We start from the raw sequence: 27,214 nt of genomic DNA on the forward strand, positions 1-27,214 counted from the left end.
TTTCTGATAAGTGCTTCTCGCAAACATAGTCGGCTGCCATGCGCTCTCAGCCTTTTCTCGGTATTCCGTGAGCATATGGTTTTCGGACCTCTCTGGGTAACTTGCAAGATTGCTGGATGCGTAGCCACTGTTGTAGTTCCTCTCAACAAATTTGCACTCTGTCATACAGATGCGCTCACCTTTGTTGAAGCAGGAAAAGTGCATGCAGAGGGCAATCAGCCACTGCAGTCGGCGTAATTCGGAAGCGCACAAGAGCGCTAAAGAGAGAAAGAAAGTTTGCAGATTACAATAGCTTGTTTTCCAAAGGCCACCACCTTCAGGCACGTGCACATAAGATCGAAGTGAGGAACGTATGGGTGCGGCAGACACACTGCTCGAGGGCCCCTACTAGTAGGTCATTGCAAGTTCTCTACAGCCTGCAATTAGGATAGTGTCTATTAATAACAGCCTTTAAAATATGTCTCCTTTAGTTAATGACATTACAGATGGAAATCTGGAGGAATTTACAATATACAAGGTGGTATTGCAGTTGCTTTGCTTTGCATTCATAGAAAAACATGTAAATGATGGCAATAAGCCGGGAGCATTATTTCTCATACTGCAGGGAAAATCACATTGCCTCTGTAATGCTATTGGGCTTCCCTCATGCGCTGCAGCGGCATGGCACATTCTCTTTCTTGAATACTTCTTTCTTTGTGATTTTGATAACCTAGCTTTTGATTGATTACAATATTTTCTGCGGTCCCGTGAAATCCTAATTAACAAGCTTTTGCTGTGTTATATGAATGTCTATGTCTCAGTTCTTTCATGTACTGAATCTTCCCTCTTGTTTGCAGGTATTGTGACTGCTTTGCCAATGGAGAATTCAGCCACAGCTGCAACTGCACTAACTGTTTCAATAACCTGGAGCATGAAGAGGAACGTCAAAGGGCTATCGCAGCCTGTTTAGATAGGAATCCCAATGCATTTCGTCCCAAAATTGGTTCGTACCAGCTCTCTCTGAGAGGCATTCCCCTGCCCCTTCCCTCTTGAAAAATTTTGTTGTTTTGTCGAGTGTCTCTTCTGGTACAGGCCTGTGGAGCTAAAGTGTTTTTTTATTTTTATTATGCAGAGTGTTTCTTTTTAAGCAGTACAAATCTTTAATACAAGTCCTATGACAGTAAGGTCTCTGTTGTTTTTGCATACAAACTCCACATTGAGGCTGAGATACTTCGCTGCAGTTAACATTACACTGATGCAACTATATAATGAAGACTTGCTGATTAACATTTTAATTATTTATTTGTGGTCAGTGTTTCATATTAAAGTTGTAGTGCTTGTCAGTTTATGGCATACATACTGTATTTACCTGAATCTAGGCTGACCTCAATTCTAAGCCGACACCCAAAACTTCGAAGCCCGAAAAAAGAAAAAAAAAGAAAACTTACCTTGAATGTAGGCCAAGCAAACACAGCATTCACAAAGAGAAAGCCTTTATTGAACATGAAGATGAAACAAAGCCGTTGCTTCATGATGCAATTATAATAACTCGAGAAAGATACAGCTGCTAGTCCTGTTGCGTGGGGTTCTTGGCCGTCGTTTTTTTTTTCGCACTGTTTCTAGTTATTTGCATCATAAAGATGCTGCATCATAAAGATGTCGCTGCTTCCCTCATCATTCGCTTCTTTGTTGCTGTCTTCAAACAGTGCGCAATCCTCAGTGCCATCAAGCGCACTGGATATGCCGTTTTTCTTAAAAGAGTGCACGCTCAAAGTTGTCGTCCCACGCTGCGGCCCCTCCAGCGACGCACACTTTTTGTGCACTCCAAAGTACTACCCGACTTGAACGTTGGACGATGACTCCGCAGCTAGGACAACTTTCCTTTTATAAGCGGCACTATAATGACATTGCCTGTTTGGCGCCATTGAGCTACGTCACACACAGACCACTCGAAGTGCGACTCGAAATGACAAACGGCTCATGGCTCGCCTCCACAATTGCCACGACGATAAAAATGGCGGCCTCAAGTGTGTACTTAAGCCAGTTGTTGACTTGGCTACGAAGGGCTATAATACCGTCTAGGTGGCCCCAGTTGTGCACCTCTTTTTTCAATGAAGAATGGTTCGTTTTTTTTTAAATCCAAGAATCTAAGCTGACCCTGCAGTTTAATGCAAAGAAATTTGAAAAAGACAAAGCAAAAAAACTATCGGCCTAGATTCCAATAAATATGATATCATAAACTTACTGGCATACTACGGAATCAGGATATCAACAAACTCTACGTAAACATACTGCAAGAAATCTACAGGAGATCCACACCTATCATAGTTCTCCATAAAAAAAGTGGCAGAATCCCCATAAAGAAGGGTGTAAGGCCCGGAGGCACAATCTCTGCCATGCTATTCACCGCATGTTTACAGGAGGTTTTCAGGACCCTATATTGGGAAGAGTTAGGGATAAGAGTTGTAGAGTATCTTATTGACCTGAGATTGACGCTTCATTACTTGTCATAGAATCAGAATATTGCTTTGCAGCATGCGTGTGAAATTATTTTCTAACTTACCATCTGCAGGCAAAGGCAAAGAAGGAGACCTTGAGCGGCGTCATACCAAAGGCTGTAACTGCAAACGATCTGGTTGCCTCAAAAACTACTGCGAATGCTATGAGGTAAGAGACGCAGGCTGGTGTAGGCATTGAGTATCATTTGTGTTGCGCCGTTGGCGAGCTGTTGGTGCCTGAACGGGCCTTAATACTTTTTGTATCGTGCCCAAGGGAATCAACAGCTTGCTATCGATGGTTCGAATTGCCCAACACTGTTCATGGACACACTGTATGATCTGTTGTGAAAGAGAATAACTATAGCTTTCTTCTTTATGTGGTTAGCTTTTTCTCCATGTTGCCACGATTTTTTAAGTATTCTGAAGTTGTGCAATCGTTAAGTGGGAAATTAAAATGGCTTCCGCCAGATGCGGCATGTACACGCATGCTTTGGAATTCTGCAGATATTGGCATACTATGTGTTGGAAGCTATTTTGTCAATTTAACGAGCAGCAGCGAGTTTGAGGATGCTGCCTTATCGTCGGACCTTGACTCTAAGAGCAATGACGATGCAAACCAGCTGGGAACGTCGGTCAGCTTCATTTGCTGCTTGTCTTTGGAAACATCCTAGAGGCAGCTTTATTGATATGGCCTTCAAGAAACATTATTGTGTGTTCGAAGTCAGCCTGAAAAACTGAAATTTGTTTAGTTTAATCAGGTTAGGACATAAAATACAGGAAATATCTTCAGATCCCATGTGACTCCTCAACATCTAATATTGCAAACCCCATTTAAGGGGGGACACGGGTTATGGAGACCAAAAAATTGCAAAAAAACTCCTTTTTTTGTATTGCGTTTTTTAAATCTACAGCTACTAGTGCACTTGTACCGTGAATTTCATGCCTAAAATATTATTTTAGCCGCTAAGACCCTTTATACGGCGCTTTCTAACTAAATCTGAGCAGAAATCGACGTTGAAATCGCACATTTTCTGTGACGCGCCTCTGCCCTTTCATGTGTGCCAGCGCGGCCCGCTTGGTCTCATTTGAGATAGCCGTCTTTCGCCTTTAAATTCCCGCTAGAATCGGTCCAATTGAACCATTGACAGCTTGTAAAATGAGCGACAAAAAGAAGTATCAGAGCGCCTACCTATTCGCTACTTCGCGCACGTGACTTGAGCTTGTCTCCCTATTTGTAGAGGTTCCTGGTTTCGTCGGCTCCGGGTATTGAGGCGCGCGTCTATGCGCGCCATTTTGCCTCAGCGTCAGCAGAGAAGTTTCACGATGCCAAATCGTGAGCACAAATACCGCGCGCGGCACAAGTTTGGTGCCAAAAAGGTGCGAAGGACGCTAGTCGCGAATTTCAAGAAGCGCTCCATGATACAGCAGAACCCCCGAGACGCTACACTCTCCGCGTCCCATGGCGAAGTCGTCGACGCTACCACGGAAGGCCTAGCTACCGCATCAGTTGTCACGGAGCCTGTGCAAAGTTCGTCAGCCGCCAAGCCTTCGAGCAGCGGTCGCGTGCATCAAGATACTATCTATCGGCAGAAATCTGACTTGAAAGAGGAGCGAGCTAAAACTGAAGATAAGTTATCGGAGTTGTCGTCCGCTGCAGCGACGGAGCGGAAACGCGCTTTCGTGGTTGACGGTGCCGACGAAGCAGCTCGGCCGCCTGATGGAACCACGTTCACAATTATAGATTTGGACACAGTGAACTGCGCTTTGTTGGCATTTCCAAAGTGCAAGGCATGCAACAGAGAACTGCACATTGTCCGCGACGACCGGGAATTCGAACTCACCGTGAAATTGCGTTTTGTGTGTTGGACCTGTGGGGAGACTGAGTCGTTGTGGAGCTCGCCGCGCGTACGCAGCGATGAACGTATGAAACCGTTTGCTGTGAATGTTTTGGCCGTGCATGCCATGCAGGCAACGGGGAACAGACAGACCGCGCTGAATCATGTGTTTTCCTTGATGGGCATCAGCCGTCGGGGTCTTCACACGAAAACGTGGCAACACTCCATGAAGACGAAGTTGGCACCCGCAGGCGATCGTGCTGCACGCAATTTGACGAGTGACTGCGCGCGGTCAGTTCGCGAACTTTACGCCGAACTTAATATAGCCAACATGGGAAACATCGCGGTGTCGTTTGATGGGTCATGGATGACTCACGGTCATTCGTCGCATATCGGTCTCGGCACCGTCATAGAATTGTTAAGCGGGCTGGTGTTTGACTTCGTTGTTTTCAGCAACTTTTGTGCTCGATGCGAGTAAGGCCCAAAGGAAGGTGACCCTACTTATGCAGCGTGGAAAGAACATCACCAGTGTCAGAAAAACATGCAGTGACAAGAAGGCTGCGGAAATGGAGGTTGAGGCTGCATGCCCTAATCCTCTTCAGGAGGTCACAACCTGCGCTACATCACGGTGTTTTGCGACGGGGACAGCCGCAGTTACCTTGCGCTACAAAAAGATAAGGTTAATGGGTATATCCCAGTGGAAAAAGAGGACTGCATTAATCATGTCCAAAAGCGTATAGGCACTGCTTTGCGCAACTTGATTGCAAAACACAAAGGCACCAGCCTTGAGAGTCTTGGGGGAAAGGGCCGCTTGGCAGGAGACCTGATCTCCAAGCTCACCAATTATTATGGGTGGGCTCTGAAGACACACCGGGGTGATGTTGATGCTATACACACAGCAGTGATGGCCGCTTATCATCACATCACGTCCAATGATGATGTGGCAAACCACACTCTGTGCCCACCTGGTCCGAATTCTTGGTGCAAACAAAATGCGGCAAAGGCCAAGGGCGAGCCAATTCCCAAACATCGTCGAAAGCTGCCTCCACATGTCTGCCAAACCTTACTTCCCATTTATGAGCGCTTGTCAGACAGAAAGCTGTTGCAACGATGCCAGCGAGGGAAAACCCAAAATAAAAACAAATGCCTGCATTCAATGATCTTGGCGTTGGCACCAAAGGAGCGACATGCTTCGCTATTTACGGTGGAGGCAGCTGTGGCAGAAGCAGTGCTCAAGTTCAATGCAGGCAATAAAAATGCATCAGAAGGCATTATGAAAGAAGTGAGCCTAAACCCCGGCTGGCAAAGCCGCAGCCGCATGGCTGAAAAGGATCGACGGCGCACGGCAGCATCAGTCAAGAAGCGACAAGCAATGGAGAACATTCACCAGTCCCTGAAAAAAATGTCGCACAGGGACTCATAGTAAAAAGGAGAACATGCCTGGTGCATACTAAGCATTTTCAAACTGAATGAGTTTTATTTCTTTTTTTTTTCAGTTTTCTAAAAACATGCTTTTTGGTGATTTTACTAGTTTGTCGGGTTGATATCTTGCAATCTAGAACAGCTAGAGCAATAATTTTCTCATTAACGTAAAGCCAGATCTGTGTATTACAAAGTGCTGAAAGCAGAATTTCTATTTGCTGCCCATATAAGTTTGGAAGGCATTAAATTTCTTTGTATGTAATAGCCGTGACATGACTCCTCAACTTTCATCATCTGCAGAATCACTAGTTTTTCTTTAATTTTAAATCTGCTTGCAGCATTGCACTTATTGCTAATTGCACTGTCTAGCTATGCAATAATGTTTACTTTTTGATAAGCACGTCCTTTTCTATTGTCTCCAAAAACAATAGAGTGGCAGCATTGTGTATCTTCCAAATTAATTGACCTACAATAAAAATTTTTGCATATTTGAAATCAGCAGAAGAAACTACATAAGCATGTATATCTTCATCATGTTTGGTCGACAAATACAGAAAATATCTCTACACACCATGTCTCCCCTTAGCTTGAATGCTGACATTCCAAAATACCAGTTAGAAGTGCTTGTCTGCTGTTGTGATCACCTCAAGTATTTTTCGCCCCTTTTCTCGAAAAGTTGTGCCAGATTCTGCATGTCTCAAAATCCCAACAATAAAAGCACCTCGGAAAAGTCAATACTCAAGCATTTCTATACTTTGTACGCGGCTGTACCAGCACCATAAAAGTGAAAGCAGAATTCTGTCTTACTTTTTTCTCCTCTACACATTGGTTGCCTTGGCAATGAGGACAATATTACTTGCACCCTGACTTTACTCGGAGTGGTAGGCTGAGAAAAAAAAAGTGTGAAAGCAGTGCCTTGCGAAACTGCCAGACAGTGCTGTCCACTTGTCATTTTTCTTCCTTTCTCCCTATTGCTGGTCATGTGTGCTTGCTCTACTGCTCACAGCCGCTTCATTGTGGCTTTGTGCAGTAGTGATAACCAGAAGTGCACTCTCTCTTTTCTTCCTTGTCTTTCTTGCGGCACTGTCAGTTACACATTAACCGTAGTAAAAACAATACATGCTTTTGATCAGGCAGTCATTTCATTATGATGCATAAATTGGTAGTGTCAACTTTAAAGGGTTTGAGAATTGGGGCGCCAAGGAGCTTGGGGACCCAAGAAATTTGCGAGCAGCCAGGGCGCATGTGCAGAACTCAAGGGGCTCATGAGCTTTGGCACTCGCGTTGTCCCAAGAACCAAAAATCGATAGTGTGGACCCCCAAAGCATCTTGGTCCGCTAGCAAAACGATGCAGACGTAGCGTTGTCCAGGACGCAGTATAGCCTGTGCGTCACATGATTTTGATTTCGCCGTTTGTGACGCTCCGTGCGTATGATCCAACGCTGTCTGCGTTTGACTGAGATCTCAAACTGTGCTGCTCCTCCGAACGCAACAGCAGTCTACCAAACGCAGCTTGTTCTCAAATCCTCTAATAGTTAATGCAAAGTACACTGCCTTGGCCTGGTGCTAGTAGTGATGTTGTATCAGAACATACATGTGTCCAATAACTGTTAATTAGTACACCAAAAAGCAGCACTGTGAGATACATTATTTGATACATCTTCAATTATATTTTGTCACTCAAAGTGATGGTGTGAAGGCCTTGTCATGGTTGCAATAAAATCATAAAATGCATAGTTTGCCGCTAAAAAACATGCACACAAGAGAAGATAAGGACAATGACACGGGCATCATTGCAATTGTACTCTTCGGAGATTAGATTTCTTGAGCGTTGGTTGCCCTGTTAGCATTGTTTGTGGCTTTATACGCATGCTTTGTATTTTTCAGTATATACCGTAAGCCCACAGATAGTCTGAGGTTTTTTTTTTTCAATTTTTTATGATACAAAATTTAGGCCCAGATCCCAAAAATTTTTCGGTGACCGAAAAATGGAGCGTTTTTTTTTTTCGAAGCTGAACGTGAATTGACAGACTTCATTCCGAAGCAATGGAGCTCTGCTGGGGCTTCCATTTAGGGGAGATGCTAAACGAGAAATGCAATTTATTTCCCCGAAGTTACATATTTTTCGTCTTTGTTTTCTCAAGTTTGAAGTTAGTATGAGGCACCAATTACCAGCGTGTTGGGTGTAGCGGAATTAATGCGGCTGATGTAGAGTGCGTAGCCAGTTCCCGACCCGTCAACTAGCGAAGCTGATTGGTTCCGCGAAGGCGAACGCGGAAGACCAGATCATGGGAAAGAAAGGAGACTTCTTCGTTCACACGGTTCACGAGCGGAGCCGTCAAGGTCGCCCCCGTTCGGGATTAGAAGGGGAAAGCTTACTCGGAAGAGCGTCTGGCAAGAGGCCGGTCAGGCGCCACCGTCTGAGTTTAAGCCATTGTTGGCATGCACGCGTGCCATTGAGAATGACGCGGGGACGCGACCACTTGGCTGACCAAGACGTAGTGGCCGCAGGGAGACGAGCATAGCCTCCCCCGCTGTACGTCATTACCGAGTGCTGTTAGGATGTCGGCGAGCCTCGCTGTCGCATGCACACATGGTAAGCGCACGGAGCCCAACGGTGTACCCACCGCTCTTAGGGAGGCTTCTACGAAGCAACATTTAATGAGAGAGCTGACGGGACTCGAGCGTGAGAACGGCTGCCGACGGAAGTCGGCCGACGGAGGCAGCACGGTCTGGCATAGGAGAGAGTGTCACACGCGCAGAACCTATCCTTTTGCGTGTTTTACTTTGTAACGTGGTTTTAACCAATCTAGTGCATGTTATGAAGGGTTTTCTGCGATTGGTTGTGATGATGCGAGTCCCAACATGTGGTTGGTTTTTTTTTTTGAAGACTCTTTGGTCAACCGAGGGTTGAAAAGAGGATGTTTGAATTTGAAATGAGAGCGGATGTTCGGGCTTGGACTCGGCCAGTAGCCTGAGGCTGCAATAAAGCGTCTCTTCACCGGACTACGGCTCTTCCTTCGCGCTGCCACCGTGCACTCGAGTCATCGAGGGGACCCATTTCGAACCTCAAACATCTTTCCTCCTTGGCTAGTGTAGAAGCTAGTCGAGGAGGAGGAAATTACCTGGCGCAGTCGACGTGGAGTGGAGAGCCCGTAGCAAGGAAGGCGCTGAACTCCGGGAAGCTGACAAGACGCTCACCGCTTCGGGACCTGCTGTTGGGCTGCGAGAAGGAGCATTGACATTTGGTACAAGCCTGCCGGTCAACACTGGAGCCTTGAGTTGGGCAGCGCACGAGCACTGCTCGTCACTGAACGAGAGCAGAGCCAAAGGTCGTCGTTGAGCGACGGACTTATTGGAGAGGCACTGCAGGGTGCTGCTTCAGGAGCAGAGCAGCAGGGCAGTCGATGTGACAGACTGAGTCAGCGACAGGGGTGACCGGGCGGAGACCTGCTGCATTGGAAGTGGTCGTCGCATATAGCGTTGGTGACGAGACGGACGCAGTTCTATATACTGTCAAGTTCATCGGGCGACGCATCACTGCAAGGTGAGGCCTGCTTTGTGCACTCTCGGGGCCCCCAATTTTTCTTTAACTGAATGCACTTGCGTTCAGGCACACTCTGCGAGATGGCGGATTCAGAGCAAGATGTCATGGAAGGTGACAGTGTGAATGAATCGGATCGCACCCGCGAGTTGCTGCTTGAGATTGAAGTGTTAAAGCTCAAGCTTGAGCTTGAGAAAGTGAAGTGATCGCGTGCCTTGTCAGTAAAGCCGGAAAACCGGAACCAGCATTCTAGTATCACACGGTACGCGAAAGAGCTGAAAGCAGTCCTAATGCCCATGCCCAGTAGTGAGCTGATGTTCGGGCTTGGACTCGGGCAGTAGCCTGAGGCTGCAATAAAGCGTCTCTTCACCGGACTACGGCTCTTCCTTCGCGCTGCCACCGTGCACTCGAGTCATCGAGGGGACCCGTTCCGAACCTCAAACATCTTCCCTCCTTAGCTAGTGTTGAAGCAAGTTGAGGAGTAGGAAATTAACTTATGGTTTCTTTATTCACAAAAAAATGAAAGTTGTAATTAAACTAAAAATTGTAATTAAAGTAGGTTAAAATCGCTTTTAAAAAGCACAAGGTGGCTACCAAATACTAAAAAGAGCTCATTGTCTAGATTCCCCTGTAAATTGTCCCATGGCTGCTTGCCATTGCATTTTGCATGAGGAGTTCACTAAATAACATGTCCCAAAACTAAGGAGTTCATTAAATCCACATGCTCAAAATAACAATGATTGCCAAGCTCTCACGATGGAAGAAGCCATTTTAAAAATTATATGTTTGCTGCATAGATGAGCTTTGACTTACTCCTTTAAAATGTGTTTATCTCAAGCATAAAAAAATTCTATATATACAGCGAAAATTCCATTGCCCTAGCCTACAAATTCACGAAACGTCTTTTTCAAGTCACATCTCCCCTTAATACTTGTGCTTAACGTGTTTCGCTGTAACCTCCACGAAGTGACTGCTGCACGACTCCCGGGATGCTGTGCTCGTCATCATCTCGGATATCGGCTGCAGTCGTTTAATATGTGACTAAATAAACAATTCAAGGACCGAATCACAAGGTCCGTAATGTCACAAGTGACTCCTGCCGGACGGCTGAAACGGGCCTCGCCAGTGGTGCTGTGCACATAGATTGCCGAAGCTTGGGTCTGTATTCCCGAGGCGCCTGTTCGTCGTGCCCTCAAGAAGAGCTCAATTTCAAACGTCCATGATGGTACTGAACATGAAATGCGATACGAGCACATCTTTGACCATGGAGTGTTGGAAGAAAATTCCCAGATGACGATGAATAAGTGTATGAAGAAATGTATTTAGTTTCTGTTTTGCTCGGGCTATACTAGGGTGAAAACATTTTTTATCCCATCTGCTACAATTCTGGTTTACCTCCCTGCCTTTCTTTCAATTTATTCCTGCCCTCCCTCTTCTTCCGTTCGCTATCCCCCAAATACACCTCAGACTATGTGTGGGTCCGGACTATTCGCAAGCTTAATGTATTTCTTGTGTCTTGACACAAATAGATTTGTCTTGTCTTGTCTCCTAGGAGATCTACAAATAGATTTAGTTCGGAGTGCCACCTGTGTCGGCGTCCTCGTCTTCTTTTCTTGCGTGTGTGTTTGTGTTTTGTAGCGGCTAACTATACATTCAGTATCTCGCCAACTAGGCCAAGAGTGAGTTTTTCTCGTGCAATGAAGTCAGCAGCTGATACAAACATTGGATGCTCTGGGATCCCCTAGTGACGCGTTGGCTGCCATGAGTCACTTAAGTTGTTGCTTCAGGTTTTACAGCACAAGCTGTTCTAAAGTTCACAACAGCCAATTTCTGGTGGCATAGTTGTCTGCCACCGCTGGTACTTTTAGCCACTATCACACAAAATGCCAAAAACAACAAAAAATCACCCCAGGCCCTCTTTGGATAGTCAAGTATTCTGTTATAGAGAGAGCCAATGCTTTAATCTTTTTTTTTGCAGAAATACCCTGTACGGGCACAGTTGTCGGTCAAGGATATAGCATGGTAGACAGAATGACAAAGAGCAGCATTATGGTCCTGAGAAGTGCCGCTTCTATAGCAGCCCACATCGTGTCGTCACCGCCCACGGGTGGGGCCTAGCCTCACTGCCGCATCTTGGGCTCTCTAGACAATGTAGAAGAGTAAAATAACACCAGGTGTCACACAATGCAAATTGCATAATGAGTTGACGATTTAAATATTCCCACCCTTACTAAAGCTTCCCGCCCTTAATAAGGCACAGCATCAACAAGGTCTCTAAGAACTTTACAGATGTGTAGTGGGTACTCTGCTTCTCTTCAGAATGATGAATATTAGCATAAAGGGTACTTCTTCTTCTTTGCAAAATTATGATGATTCATAGTGTAGTGGGTATCTTGCAGCGTTTGCTGGAACTGAGCTGCGTGTTCTGTGTAGGTTTAGCATTTTTTGGCTGAAGCACGCTGTAGTTAGTGTTATACTGCAGCATTGTTAGCTGACTCAAGCACCTAGTGAAAAGTTTTGGGACATTATAAGGGACTTGGATTGCCTTTGGAGATGGATCAGGTATTTCATTGCATTTATTGGTTGTTCTCAAGTCTGTGGTCGCTATGATGTAAACTGTTTCAACCTGTTTTTGTTTCATTTTGACTTCATGGTCGAAATTGTTGGGGCCATGTCAGTTTCAGAAGCTGCTTATGAATGACTAGGCTGAAAAAAAATTCTGATTCTACTATTTTCTATTCGTCAGAATTTTGGTCTTCTCTCTTTCCCTGTACATCACGTAATGTCAAAAAACCGTGAAAACTCACATCTTCAAAGTAGTAGATATGCGTTAGGATGAATTATTGAGAAAACTTGTGTCTACGAATATGTAGTTCTAGAGACTGTCTTGTATCAGAGAGGCTCCCCTGTGATTACTCTGGCAACTCTTCTTTGCCGAGGATACATTTTCACGTCAGTTTTGCAACCCTATTGGGACCACCTTAGAACTAAGCAAGGGGAAGTTGACCATTTGGAAATGCTAGTGCAGTCATCTTGCCCCAGTGATATACTCTTGCTTTACTATAGCTTGGCCCTGCCAAAACCCACTGTTTCTACATACTGTAAGTGGGTTCCATTCAGCCTAGTTTCTACTTAGGTGCTACATAGACTGCTTAGCTTCCTAATACACACAAGCGCGCGCGCACACACACACCCGGTGCTTTATTAACTTAGGATGCACTCTACTCTAATAATGTAGACCAAACACACTCATGCATTAGTAATAAAACAAACCAAACATTTATTTGGGATTTCCTAAAAAGGGCAATCTCGGTGCCTTGCTGGTGCACAGAGCAGGAAATGAGTAGGCCAGAATGTATTTCAAGCAGTTATCTTTGAAGCGGTCGCAGCCTCTCGGCGTTCATCTTCACCGCTCTCCTGGATGCTTCTTCAATGATTTTGGCAATCAGCTTTTGGCAGCTATCGATGTCGGTCCCTTTGGCCAGTCAGCACATGGATTGTCATGTTTATAAATTGCTTGATGTCACTTGGGAGGGTGGCGAGGAGGTTGTATGGGAGAAAATTAGATGGCGTGCCTTGCAGTGGGAGAAATGGTGGAATTCTTCCATTTCCCACAGCTCTTCCTAACTTGCATGAGCCAGTGAGATTGAGGAAAAGTGTAGGAGATGGTAATGCTCGTGACTTTTTATACCAAACAGAAGAGGACCTTTCGTAAATGCTTTTTGTTGGGCTCTTCAGAATAGTTTGAAGGTGCTTGGCTAGGCTAGTGTTAACAAGTACATGAAACTTCGCATCAGGAGATAGGAATAAAGTCATGATAAACTAGCTTTTCGTTCCATCGCCCCCTGTCCATGCGTATGAAGGTGACACATGTTTTGTTCATTCCAGGCCAAGATCCTCTGCAGTAGCAATTGTAAATGTGTTGGCTGCAAGAACTTTGAGGACAGCTCGGAGCGCAAGACATTGATGCAGTTGGCAGATGCAGCTGAAGTGCGTGTGCAACAGCAGGCTGCTGCTCGCACCAAGATGTCGGCCTGTGACCTGCCCATCCGACCTGCTCCAGTGTCTGAGACGGGAGAAAGGTGAAATAAGTTTGTGGCTTGTTTTGTGTATGCGCTCCGACTTATGTAGCATATGTCTCTGCTCAATGTCTAGTTTGCATTTGTCTGCATTGTTAAAAGTGGTCCTCCATTATTTATATCCAAACGGTCCTTAGCCTTGTGTCATGCCACGTATTTTTTTATATAATGATGAAGAGTCATTATTAGACCTCAAGCCTCTCCTGGTCTTCTCTCATGTTACTATCACTCAAATTAAAGCATCATTGATGCACTAACCCATCATACTCACACCACAGAAGAAAAGCAAGGAGAAATAATATTCAGATGTTTTAAAAAAAAGAGTTAAAATGAGGATATTGGAGACATTGTCATACATCTATTGTACATTCTTGTATAGAGAATATACACAGGCTATTCAAAGGACTTTGTGACAGTCCATTGGGTGGTGAGAAAGCTATCAAAACGATGGCCTTTCAAGCTTCTCTTCAAATTTAGTAATTTTGAGCAAGTTTACTTACACCCCAGAATGTCACTTTTTTGTAGTGCACTTCTCCATGACAAAGATAACTGTACTTTGGAAATCATGGTTATGGTGAGTAATTAAGTAGCACAGGGGATATTCATTTCAAGCAGCGCTTATTGAGTAGGCTTGTATGAGTATTCAAATGAATATTACAGTATTTTAATTTACTTCGATTGGAACTTGGGTTATTTGAATTTTAGTTCACTAATATTCTAATGAATATTACAGTATTTGAATTTGCTGCCCTCCACTACGGCGTTTCTCATAATCATATGTTGGTTTTGGGACGTTAAACCCCACAAATCAATCAATATTTGAATTTGCTTCGGTAAAAACGGAAATTATTAAAAATTTCGAATTGGCGAATAGGGCTATATACCTTATGTGAAATCTGCTGCCATCTATCGGCTGCTGTGTGTATTTCCACCATGTTGAAGGCTAAGCGCGCTTTGCTTGTGGACACTTAGAGTTGACTTAAGAATGTGTGTGGACGCTGATAGAAAGCTCCCAGTGCAGTCACCATAGGGCTGAGAATGGGTGTTGTTGCATACTTTGCTTTGCCGAACGTGCATGTTTCTGTGTGCAGGCTGCCGTTTGCCTTCATGACTCAAGAAGTGGCGGAGGCCACCTGCCAGTGCCTACTTTCACGCGCTGAAGAGACCAAGCGTCTCAAGAAGTCCTTTGTCGATATGGAGCGCTCCGTGCTGGAGGAGTTTGGCCGCTGCCTGGAATCTATCATTGACAGTGCACACCGAACCAAGGCAAAGCAGCCAACTGTCGACACTTCGGAGAAGAGAAGCGTACCTGCCAGCCTCCCGCCAGAGCGTGCTGCATCGCGCAGAATTAAGATGGCCCGACGTAGGCTCAACCTCTAACCTGCCTTCTGTCATCGCCAGGGCGAAGTGGACTGGAGGACTCCTCGGGTGTCGTGAAGCTGCGTGGTGCGGTCCGTTAAGCGAAGGCGTCTCCTGGAAACACGCTGTACGATTGCCCCCCACCCCTCTTTCTTTTTTTGCCGTTTCCTGTTTTCCGCGAGTGCTGCTTGGCCAAGCAGATGTGCATAGCTAATGCTGTTCGATTGTCAGCATGAAATTTTTTTTAATCTGGTGTATTAATTATAACTGTTCAGAACACATTGACTGCTTGCTGCTTGAACAGTGCACTTGGTTGGAAGACATTTGGCCTTGTTTATTTTCTCCATCCCACAAAGTATAAATTGAGTGTTCCTGTTGCTGTGCTGTCTTACTAGTAAGGTTGCCTTGTTTCTTTGTAATTGCAAAAGTAGGCTTGGCAGGAGGTGGCTAGCATAGTTTGCACATTGGTGTGAACATGCGTTTATAGGATACAAGAGTAAAAAAAAAAGTTGTCATTACAACGATACAGGCATTGGTGTTTATTGCTTGTACTGTTCCCACATTAAAATTTTTTTTTCAATCATTGTATTTTATAAGGTGTGAACCTTGGTCTTGTCTTGAAAGTAGACGGAAGGAAACACCTGTTGCCCAGTTTAAATTGTTCGAGGTATAGCGCATCCAGGACGGGACAGAGAAGAAGACAGAGAACACATACACGGCGCTACTTTCAACAATGCGGTTTGATCCGGGAAACAGCAATACTTATACCCAAACCTGGCGCGTCACAACCACGTGCTAGAACCAGAAAACTGTGATCTACTGTAACTCATGCGACATCCAAATAATGCAATTCTTTCAATGATAATGATACCGATGGTTTGCTTATACATGCGTCCCCAAACTTAGCAATGAATTTTGCTTCTATAATGAGCCTTGTCATTTGGTTAATCCTTCTTCCGATTAAAGAGGGTGCGATTAAAGAGGGGTTGGCACCCGCATTCTTTGCAGTTAATTGCAAGAAAACCCTCAGGCAGTGCCTTGGCCACGTTATTCTTGTGTTCGTTCCGCCTATTATTGATGCATCTACCGGTTTGGCCTATATAGCATGCATCACACGTTAATGGGATCCGGTAGATGACTGACTCCTGTGATGCACGCGACAAACCTAATACGGTGATTCTTCTCGCACAGACCTTTCTCTGGGCGCCCCGGTTTCGTCTTTCGGCAAGGATTGTTTAGCTTGATGGGTGCCGAGAAAACCACTCGCAAGCTGCAATGTTCTGCTAATTTCTTCAGGTTATGTGAAACACCATGAATATATGGGATTACAGCTAATCCTTTGATTGCAGGCGTAGTACGCGTTTCTGCTGCCCCGTCGGAGCGGATTTGCCTCAGAAGGCTTTCCGCGACAGAAGTCAGGACGTGTTGTGAGTACGCCGAGTCAGCTAAACGTTTTGTTTGCTCTCTCATGCTTAAAGGCAAACAATGCTGGCAGGACTTCTTCAAGGTGTTAGTAAGGCACATCTTAACAATCCCTCGCTTGACGAGCTTGGAGTGCGCCGAGTTATATGGCAGTATAGGATTGTTAGCACGAGGGTGATAATACCAGCATGTCTTACCATCATTGAAAACAAATCGGACATCTAAAAACCGAATCACATTGTCACACGGCATTTCAAAGGACACTTGGAGGCGTTCAAGGCTCTTTTGATCAGCGACTTGGATGCTGGAACACACTTCCTCAAACTGTTCGGTTGAGCTGTCAACAAATAAAATAAAATCATCTACAAAACGAAAAATTTTAAGAACAAGCCCGCCGTGCAACCTTAGGCGCACTTGTGGTCTGGCCTTTATGTCTCCCATGACGATACCACAATTTAACATGAACGCGTTAAGACCTGACTACCCGTACACAATGCAGTGCGAGGCTTTCTGATGCGGCGCCATGCTCTCAGCCTATGGAGAGCGAGAGCACGTGCCATCTCTCCATAGGCTGGGAGAAGGCGCGGCGCCGCGTCAAAAAACCACACACTGACACGCTGCAAAGTGTACGTGTGGTTGGGCCTTTATACATAGCTTGCATTCGGGCCGCTGCAGTCGCTATCTTCGGGTACGAGCTGGATGAGATGCTGCGTATAAACACCTTGCTCGAATGCGCCGAGCAAGACACCATGCCTCCTCCAATCCATTGTGTTTCCCTTGGCGTGGCTGGCGAACACAGAAGAAAGCAGTGAGCGAACGACTCTCTGTCCTCCCCTGTACTAACGCCTCCTTGATTTCTTGTGCCTGCCGGATGAGCGCGAAACGCCGGTCATCTGTGGCGGCGCTGCCTACGTAGGAGTAAAGGTCTTTGTACTAGGCCTTTGAGATTGGCAATTTTGGTGTTTGCTACTAATTCTAGAGGATGCCTAGTATTAAAAAAGTTGCTTGTTGAATGACGGTGTCACTTACGAAGGGTTAATTTAAATTACGTTTAAGCCTTTTAAAAACTTGTTTACGTTATTTTTGTTGCATATAAGCTCTAAAAACGTAAAAAGCTATTTGAAGACACCCCTACTTGAGTAGCGCCACCACCTTAGTTCCGACGACCGCTGCTTCCCACGTGACCACCGATAATCCGGCAGGCACAGGAAATATAGGAGGCGTTGCCTTTATCAACGCCTCCCCTAGGAAGATGCCTTCCGCATGAGAAAAAAAAACTGCCACACTCTTTCTCTCCTTCATTTTGAAAATGTTCTCGGTCGCTAGCGTCACCTCTGGCAAACAATGCAACAACACAACACTTTGCATAGCCTCCGAAATAGTGGTGCACAGTTGCAGGTCTCGAACAACTTTCGACTGACGCGCCCCTATGGGCCGCAGATGAAAAACGCTAAGCTGGTACCACCCGTCACCATGATAATAGTGTCGGTCGCGAGCGCCACCGCGCGGAGCTTGTTTAAAACTGAAGGCAGGCCAACTCCTCTGGGAGCGCGAGCCATTCCTCAGGCATCTTTCTAGAGGAGGCGTTGCCTGTACTAACACTCACTAATGCGTGAAAGAGTCATGGTGGCCGCTATCTTCAGGCACCAAGTGCAGAAAACTGGGGTGTGCGAATATCAAAATTTTCGAATACGAATCGAATACGAATACATAGCTTCGAATACAAATCGAATGTTGAATAATGAAAAGGTTCAATTTTTTTTCAATCTTTTTTTGCAATCTTTAGCTCAAGCATGTATTTAGGTTAGAAACAATACAATTGTTATTATACTCAGTTATTGCAAAAAATTTTAAATGTCACCATCTGTACTTCCCAGAAAGCATTAGGACTTTAATAATTGAGTTTGTGACTGATGTCTTGGGTTCAATCCACATGTTGAACGAACCTTTTGTATCTTTTTTTATGTGGTAGGACTTTATTACAAAACAAAAAGAAAAGCTTTCGTACCTTCCATGATGACGAGTGAGAACGCAGGGTTGATTGCAGGAGACGTTGACGCGTGATGTGCGTACGATAATTTCAAAGGCGCTTTCTGGAACGCAGCGGAACTACGCAGTGATCCGTCCGTTACCTTACGTGCGTCACCGTTTGCAACAAAAAAAAAACTATGTGTGAAAACGGCATTGTAACATTACCGAAAGTGCGTGGCCTTTTTCATGTTTGCCATTGGGCGGAAAAACACGTCAGCTCATTCGCTTGACAATATCCACTATCATGGGATCATTCTGCAACTAAGAAGAGGGTATACATGCTGACGTAGCGGCACAGCTGACAGACGACTCGTCAGGCTTCGACATGTGGGCGTACGTTTCCACAGTGATCCACCAGCGAAAACTGGCGTGGCTATACGTGAAACGCGTCACCATCGTACGTCAAACTGAGTGTGCCCCTAATTGCATGCAGTGCATCGTTTACTAAGCTCACTTCCATCAGCTCCGCACCCTGTAACCACATGCATTTGCCCTTGCATAGAGATTTTTGTTCTCTTCGTGCTCGCTCAGCACGGGACCAAGCAAAGGTGGGAAGACTATTTTGCCAATGCGGCGGCGGCGAGTTGCCTTCGTTTCTACGAGCGATACGCACTTGCGGTACCACGCACAAGGGCGCGGCGGCGCATGGCGTGGTCAGTATACGCTTACGGATACCGTAACAGCGCTGAACCATAATAGCGCTAAACCGCCAAGCCACACGTACTGCCGCGCAGGCAGTACATGATATTGATTGAGATATTTATCATTGGTAGGTTTGTCGCGATTATTTGTCGCCGCATTTGTTGGCAGCCGTGATCATGCTCCTATGAATTTCCATGCAAGCATGATCACCGCACTTTCGCCGAAGTTATAGTAACCACTGCATGATCTACTCTTATGGCAAATGTGTGAAATCGCAAGTTCTTCGCAGTGGCATATGCGAACGAATAGGCCAGTGCGAATAGTGATTTTAGGTTTGAAGCGAATAGTGATTTTGGTCAAATAATTTCGTATTGAATTCAAATAGTATATATGGCATATAAAGGGAAATGGGCATATTTATTATGACCTTACTAACGTGCACAATATGTTTTGAAAAAATTAAATAGAGCGCCATGCAAATTCCTTTTTTTCGTTCGAAAGAACTTTGAGTAGTAGCAGGAATTTACTTTCAGCAAAATGTGAGTCATAACCCTTAAAATACGTAGCATTTTAAGATTTATTATACTTGGAGAATATAAGCCGTCATAACTAGCTTTTAAGTTTAATAAAATGAACTGATTTGGGAATAATATTTTCACTTAAAGTGGCCGTGTGACACTTTTTCAAGTAGCAATGGAACGCATTCACTGAAGACTCGAGCTTATTTATTGCCTCATGAATTCACCGCCGCAAATATTTTTCCAATCCGTCCAGTACGCGTGGAGTTGCAAGTGTTTCTCGCACGGTGCAAGTGCATTCGCTCTTCTCATCCCGACGAAAGCACTGGAAGCTAAGCAGGAAGGGATGGCACGGGAAAAGAAAATACGTCACGTGTGCTTTCTGAGCTTGTGGAGTCATTTGCCGAGAGATCAATTTTTAGCTGACTTTGAGAATTCGTTGTGAATCGCACGCCACGTGCTGCGCTATAATATTTGATTTGCGTGTCCCTGGTAGCCTCGACTGCCGATCGGCAGCGTTTTCTGACAATGCTCAGAAAAATAGCAGGGCCCCTTTAAATTTGAAAGGGGGCTTCGCGGCAGAGCAGATTTTTTTTGAATAGGTGTCTTCACGGTTCAGCACCCCTACACCGCAGTGAAACCACCTTTGCAGGCAGTACACTCGAATTAGTATGCATTTATTTGTTCCTTGCGAACACTTCGAAATTTTCAATGTTCTAATTCGAATGCACTAATATTCGAGAAATATTCGAGGAATTTTCGAATATGTTGTGATTGAATTGAGTACGAATATTACAAATGCAATATTCGCCAAATATTCTAAACTTTCGAATATTCGCACACCCCTACATAAACCTGCCTGTGGTATGCGGACGTGGCGCCTCGCCCTCTTCCGGCCTATGGAGAGAGGGCTAACAACTTCATGTAGCCTCACGCCCTATCTTCATAGAAAGAGGGTTCGGCGCCGCGTCAACAAGCCATGCGCTGGCGCGCTTCAGCGCGCGTTCGTATGGTTAGGCCTTTAGACTTGCAAGAAGACACAAACTCCGAGTTACTGGAGTCGCTGTTTGTAAGCACTTTGACGGAACCACGCAGCATAACTAAACTCGCTGTTCCAAATATATGACTTCATCACTGCAGCAGGCTGCCTTGCAACAAAAAAACATCACGAACCAACGTCGCTACCCTCTTACTACACAACTTAATTCTGTGCAAAATATGCCTCGAAGATGCACCGGTGATCATAAGAATGTGGATAGGATTAAGAAGAAAACGAGCGACTTTTCATGTTCTTTAATGCCAAACTTGGGTTTCATTTTTGTAGACTGCCCCGCCGCGGTGGTCTAGTGGCTAAGGTACTCGGCTGCTGACCCGCAGGTCGCGGGTTCAAATCCCGGCTGCGGCGGCTGCATTTCCGATGGAGGCGGAAATGTTGTAGGCCCGTGTGCTCAGATTTGGGTGCACGTTAAAGAACTCCAGGTGGTCGAAATTTCCGGAGCCCTCCACTACGGCGTCTCTCATAATCATATGGTGGTTTTGGGACGTTAAACCCCACATATCAATCAATCATCATTTTCGTAGACCCTCAGACTGCGAACTATACGCAACACCAGCAGTTTAGATCGTATGTCCAGAAAGGCAGTGGCGTAAATCCATAAAGACCACAAGGGGCCGGGACACACATCTTGCGATGGAGGGCCATTTTGTTTATAATATGCTTTACTTTCAATCTTGTAAAATTAAAGTTATGCAGTGATATATAATATTGATAACAGCAGTAATAAAAAAAACTTGCTTGAGCATCGGCCACTGGTCAGAAGAAACAGCACTGAGTATCCAATAGCTCTATAAGTGACATCACATGGCAAAGTTAGTTCCTAACAGCAAGTCTTATGCAGGCGCTAGCATTTTTGCAGCTGCATCATTCGAGTTAAAGAATAAAATGGTAGAACTTTTTGTGCTACCACATAATGGTATCGCCCATTGCATGTAATGGCTAGTGGTACTTCATTTTTGTTGAAACAACGCAAGTGCTTCAGATTTCAGACTTGGTTCTATGGAACATGTGTTTTTTTTAATGTGAAAAAATTCAAATGGGTCATTGGGAAGATAAATCTCGGGGGGGGGGGGGGGGGGATGGACACTGGCATGGGGAGAGTGTGAGTGCCAAGTTCGCATAAACAGCACTAAGAAGGAATTAGCATAAGTGTACGTTGCATATGACAAAGTTCATTTCTAAGTGACGCTTATTGTATGCTATTGCAAGCTAATATATAATTCGGGTTGAACCACCAAGTGAAAATGCTAGCAGTTCTTTGTTTTAACACGTGTAAAGGAGTGAGGCGTTTCTTTGACGTCAGCTCCGTTTTCCACCGTGTATGCCTGTTAGATACCATTTCAGAAAGCTCGGGCTTTACAGTGCAGCTTTCGCTTTTTTTCTTCCATCATTTCTGCTCATAAGAGCTTCGAATTTCAGAGTTGGTTTCATGGAGAGTGCGATATACCTGTCAAGCAGTCGAAATGTGATGTTTGAAAGACGAAGCTAGTTTAAGGGAGGGGACACCTGCATGGGGTGTCCCCAAGCCTGAACACTAAGAGGGTCAGGAGCCACCCCCCTAGCCTGACATCCGCCACTGTTTACACTACTGATGTTCAAGTATTTCAGATACTAGTCAACTTTCTCGTAGAGACACACGTCTCGCTGGTTTCAAGTCGGAAACAAGCACTGGTAAATTTTCTCAGGGATTTTGACACTGCTGCTAAGCCACTGCAACACTTTTTGAGCAAGGTCAGAAAACACTGCCAATCGATAGTCGAGGCTCCAGAGAAAACGCGAGCCAAATATTATAGCGCCGGACAAGGCCTGGAGTTCGCTATATAATTCTCAGTCAACTAAAAATAGCTTTCTCTTCTTTCAACAAATAGTGATACAAGCCTGAAAATTGCTCGTCACAGCCACTGCATCAGCCATTGGTATATTTGAACATGGCGTGCTTGATTGTTTGTCGAGCCGACACAGGAGGCCGCGACTTTTCCATGCATGCGTGCATTAACGCAATGAAAAGCTATGTATTTTAAAGAAAAAAAAAGAAGTGATTAAGATTACGAGGCGCACGTTTTTTTTTTCCCGTGCCATCTCTCCCTGCTTAGCTTTCAGAACTTTCGTCGGGATGAGAGAAGAGAGAATGCAATTGCATCGACCAACAAATCTTTGCAACTCTGCTCGTACTGGGCGGTTTTAAAATTTTTGCGGCAGTGAATTCATGAGGAAATAAGCTCCTTTAGTGAATTCATTCCATGGCTACTTGAAAAAGTGTTGCAAACACCTTTATTAGGCATATTATTTACATTAAACTAGAAAAAAAGTACTTACAGTTCGAGCAGGAACCAGAGAGAACTGTCCTTCACAGCACACTCTGGTTCTGCTAGTGAGCTTTTAATTTTTTTTAATGTGATAGCATTAAAGATCTCGTTTTGCAGAAGTTCCGCCATTGATGTCGTCGGTTGAGTGAAAAATCATCATTTTGCGCATTACCAAAAAATCAAGAAAGATGAAAATAAAATTATTAAAAAATTGGGTTGGAATGAATACCGAACCTGAGTCATTTGCAAATGACCCAGCATCACACAGCCACACCTCTGCTTGTGAATACAATGAAAATAACTTCCTTTGCTCGGAAATGCAGCGAAAGTAACTTTCATGCTTTACAAACACGTACACGTGTTCTGTATACATGCTTCACAATACAACAAGAAATTTTGCAGTACTAATGCGTGGTAAACACGTACATTAAAATCAGGCATCAGAACACGTCACTGTAATAATTACTTCATGATTTAATGCCGGTCGCCCACTTCATGAGTGCCTACTTCATGATTTAAAGCCGGGCGCCCATTCCCTTAAGGCCACTTAGTAAGTGCATAGCAAGTTCAAAAAGATTTCATGCACTAAGTGTTTGAAGTACGCACTAGGAACAGGATATCGCTATCGCGCTCAACTTTTGAAGGCGAAGCTTAGGGGTCCCTTAATTTTTTAAATGCTGTAAATGCCTACAGTGACACACACACTTATTTGTTGAGAATACTAACACAAGTTAACTGATGGAATGAAGTGCTTGTGAATGCATCTACTGCACTGACTATACAATGTGCAGCAAATAAAAAATAACAATAAAATGAAAAACAAACATGTGCAGTGCACATCACCAAAACATACTAATTTATGGAAATATATCTATGTTTCCCCCTACTAATCTTCCCAAAAGTAATTCCATAGAACAGAAGTCACGCATGCTCCGGGTGCACTTATAGTTTGCATATCTCATTCTTTATTTTTTCTCATTTCAACTTTCGGGCTTTGTTGCTCAGTAACATCCACCAATACTGTAAGCAATCTCTACGATTCCTACTCACGTGCACCCATTCTTTACAACCACAAAGTCAGCTTTGAAACATGTTGCACATGTTAATGCTTACGTGATTGTCATGTGACAGCAGTGTCTTGCTAATATATACTTATGCACAACCCAATCGCACCAGATCAACGCATGGAGTGCACATGTTTAGGTGCACCAACACATGCATGTCCAGTTACAAACTGCTACAGCCAAGATTGAGGAACCAATTTTTATTGTTAAAAGATGAAGATTGTAGGGGACACACTGCAATATATATCTAGGAAGAAAAAGGACATGGGGAGGAGCAAAAATAAGCTCCATAGAGGAGATTTCACACTGCAGTTAAGTCTAGGCTGAATATATTAAAATACAAAATGATACATGTACACGGAGCGCGAGTGGAACCTCGTTCAAACAACCAGACTGCAAGCATGTTTCATTTGCACAACTTTACGTAGAATATAGACGCACTCTTTGACACATTAAAGAATGCCCAATAGGCATTCCTCGTAAATTTACTGTTTAGTTTATAACGAGGGAGATGCACTTTAGAGAATGAAGTTACTTGAATAGGAATCTAGCTCTCCTTTGCGCTGTCGTCTAAGAGAGATTTACAAAAGCTTACACTCCTATAAGCCTGAACAGTCCACTTAAGTCTACTCGGACATTCAAATAGTGGAACATGCTCAAATTACAACCCAGTGATGAAGCATCATTCAGCTGTTACAGAGTTACCTTTCAACATCTGGAACAGCAGATGTTTGAAAACAGCATCGACAGGCCACATACCAAGAGGCGCACTAATGCACAGAGTATAGCAGATTTTGCATTCTTCACTTGTACGCCTCTCTTTGTGCCAGTTCTCAGGTCTGCTATTTATACTTGATGAACTAGGTAGCACAAGATGCTCATACCTCTACATCATTAGAAGCTCGTACCTGTCTACCTACAAAGTCACAATTGTTTACTACATGCCAGATGTCCAAAGTGTCTCGAGGCAAGCGGTAAGAAGCTGTTGCTGCTGCTTATAAAACATTGAGAAAATCATATTCATGTGTTGTTAATACCTATAAGTCAAGTGTGCATGTCTTCAAAGGCATTAAAAGGAATAAATGTGTACCACAACCTTCTATGTAACGAATATGCAAGATATCATGCATATTATGCCATCCATGTTTGCACTGTTAGATTAATTTAAAGGCGGTTGCACAAGGCTGTGCACAAAGTGGCCTAAATAGTATTGTTGCCTGTGTAAAGTCAGCAGTACCTTTTTTTTTTTTTTTTAATTGAAAGCTCTTGTCCACCTCTTCAACCCAGCTACAAGTCACTCCATTCTTCTAGAAAAAGTTTAGCTGTACACCCGCCATACTACAGAGGAGAGCATATTTATAGAAATGCGCTTTTTACTTTTTCACCTAAACTCATTATTAAGATTTTCCTGACAGTCTCACGAGGCTGCATGCACTTTCAAGCTAAGAAGATGCTTCACAACTAGCACAGATATTGAACAGTGCTTGGGACAAAGATTGCACTCATGGCTCTTTGCTATCAAGGCAGAACTACAGCTGCAGCAGTCAGTTAAATATTAGCCAACTTTCCGAGCAAATTTATGTAGTGCCATATGAATTGAACAATTTTTACACTTTAGATTGATGCTAGCAGATGCGAGTTACAGTTCCAAATAATATACTATACCTTTTCAACATTAACAAGCACAGACAACAAACATGAGTATGGAAATAGATGTTGTGAATCTTGATTTTAGCAATTGTGATATCCAGAACAAGTTCAAGTGGGACAAAAGGTGTTGTGCTGTGGTTGAATGGGTTTTGGTTTACCAGAACATTGCAAGCAACCATCCTCCTCAATGTCTCCATAGAGTATGCGAACTACATGCACAGGTTGACACAGCTTTGTAAAACATGACTGCAGGCAGAGGAACAAAAGGCATGTGCGCGAGACACAGTGTTCTTTGAATGAAAGGCATGCAAATTATCTTCAGCTTTAAAATATAATATTGTACTAGGCACACAAAGAAAACAGTCTAAAATAATCCTCTGAAAGTAAAAAAAAAATTTAAAATGCCTTTATTATTCTCAAACAATAGGGAACTATAAGTACACCTGGAGTAAAAATTTAATCTTGCCAAACTAAATCGGATGTGTAAAGGCACCCAAGATAAAAAGTGCAGCATAGCCAATATTTACTGAATATATCGTTATCCATTCGATTAAATAGGGTTTTTAGAAAACCGTTCACAAGCATGAAGCTCTTGTTCCTGATGAATCCTCGACATTTATTGACAAAGTTTGCGCATCGACCAAAATGAAGAAAATGAAGAGTGCACCAAGGAATGAAAACAAATTTGTTAGGATAGTGTATAGACTTTAATTTATAAATATCAGGCTCAATATAAAGAACTCTTCATGGCTGCACACTTCTCTTGTTTCCATGAGGTATGTGCACCATAACAAAAACTTGTTATAAAACTTTATGTCAACAAAAACAAGCACAAACAAAATAAAAACATGCAAATACCAGTTTCAAGATAAGAATGCATGTTTGCGATACAAGGAGGAAAAGCTGACTGCACTGTGATGCAGAAGAATGCAGGAGGTGCAGAAAAGCACACAACTGTGCATGTCTCGGAGCCCGACATCACATCACAAATGCAAAGTGGGGTTGGGAATAGCCCACAGAGAAAGCGTATCCAAGCGAACAGCACCAGAGATGGGGGGGATGGGATGCTCTTTTTGTCCTCTTCGACAAGAGCACAAGAAGCCAAACAGGTATCACAGTGCACAATACATGCACAAAGACGCACGAGATTGAAGCTTTTTTTTTTTTGAAGAAAGGCTGCACTAGTGCACCTTGCAGTATGTGGCGCCTAAAGCTCACACTGCAAGCGCTGCAGCTACAGCCCCTGGCCACACACAGAAATGTGGCCTCTGGCTACAGGCAAGAGGTAGCTCAGTCCCCTTCTCTGCCTCAGCCTCACCACTGATACTGTACTCCTGTGGTAAAGGCAATGACAACAAAATGCTTGGTATTCTGGCCACACTCGCCAGAACCTTGCAGTGAAAAAGTCTGACACATGCAGTCATCACAAACATGCCTGCAACTGTGGATGCAAGATCCATTGTGCCACAAGACTGAGAAAGGAACAACAACAACATAAGGTTTATTCTGCCATGTCTGCCAAAGCACATCCTGCTCTGCTTCAGAGACAAGTTTATGATGCTTGCAGAAAAGGTGTTTTTCTGTGTGCAGAAGGAAAGCTGTGAGGTGCAACTACCCTCGATGTAATCCTTACATTTTCTATAATGCCAGTGCAACCACACCTATTACGATATGCACCAAAAGCACTGCACTATGCAAACATGGCTTTCATGTCACACGTTTCGGTGCCTGCGATGCAAGGTGTCTCATGTACTGAAGTTTCTTGCCATTCACATGGCAGGATAACACAGCCCAAAAAGAAAGCCTGT

The 27,214-nt window shown here is 44.2% G+C and overlaps 1 protein-coding gene across 2 annotated transcripts; it reads left to right on the forward strand.

Annotated features, from left to right (window-relative positions):
- Nucleotides 1–782: 782 nt before the first annotated feature.
- On the forward strand, nt 783–15,296 carry LOC119162041 (protein lin-54 homolog). Of its 2 annotated transcripts, XM_037414526.2 has the most exons (4): nt 783–982; nt 2,552–2,646; nt 13,167–13,360; nt 14,449–15,296. In XM_037414526.2, the coding sequence occupies exons 3-4, from the start codon at nt 13,245–13,247 to the stop codon at nt 14,735–14,737; spliced, it is 405 nt and encodes a 134-aa protein (XP_037270423.2). In that variant the 5' UTR covers nt 783–982; nt 2,552–2,646; nt 13,167–13,244; the 3' UTR covers nt 14,738–15,296. The 2 variants fall into 2 exon arrangements, with proteins under 2 accessions (XP_037270423.2, XP_075735894.1); XM_075879779.1 differs by lacking the exons at nt 783–982; nt 2,552–2,646 and adding an exon at nt 10,758–11,840.
- The last annotated feature ends 11,918 nt before the right edge of the window (nt 15,297–27,214 follow it).

Source organism: Rhipicephalus microplus, chromosome X (assembly GCF_043290135.1).
Source record: "Rhipicephalus microplus isolate Deutch F79 chromosome X, USDA_Rmic, whole genome shotgun sequence".
Taxonomy (NCBI): Eukaryota; Metazoa; Arthropoda; class Arachnida; order Ixodida; family Ixodidae; genus Rhipicephalus; species Rhipicephalus microplus.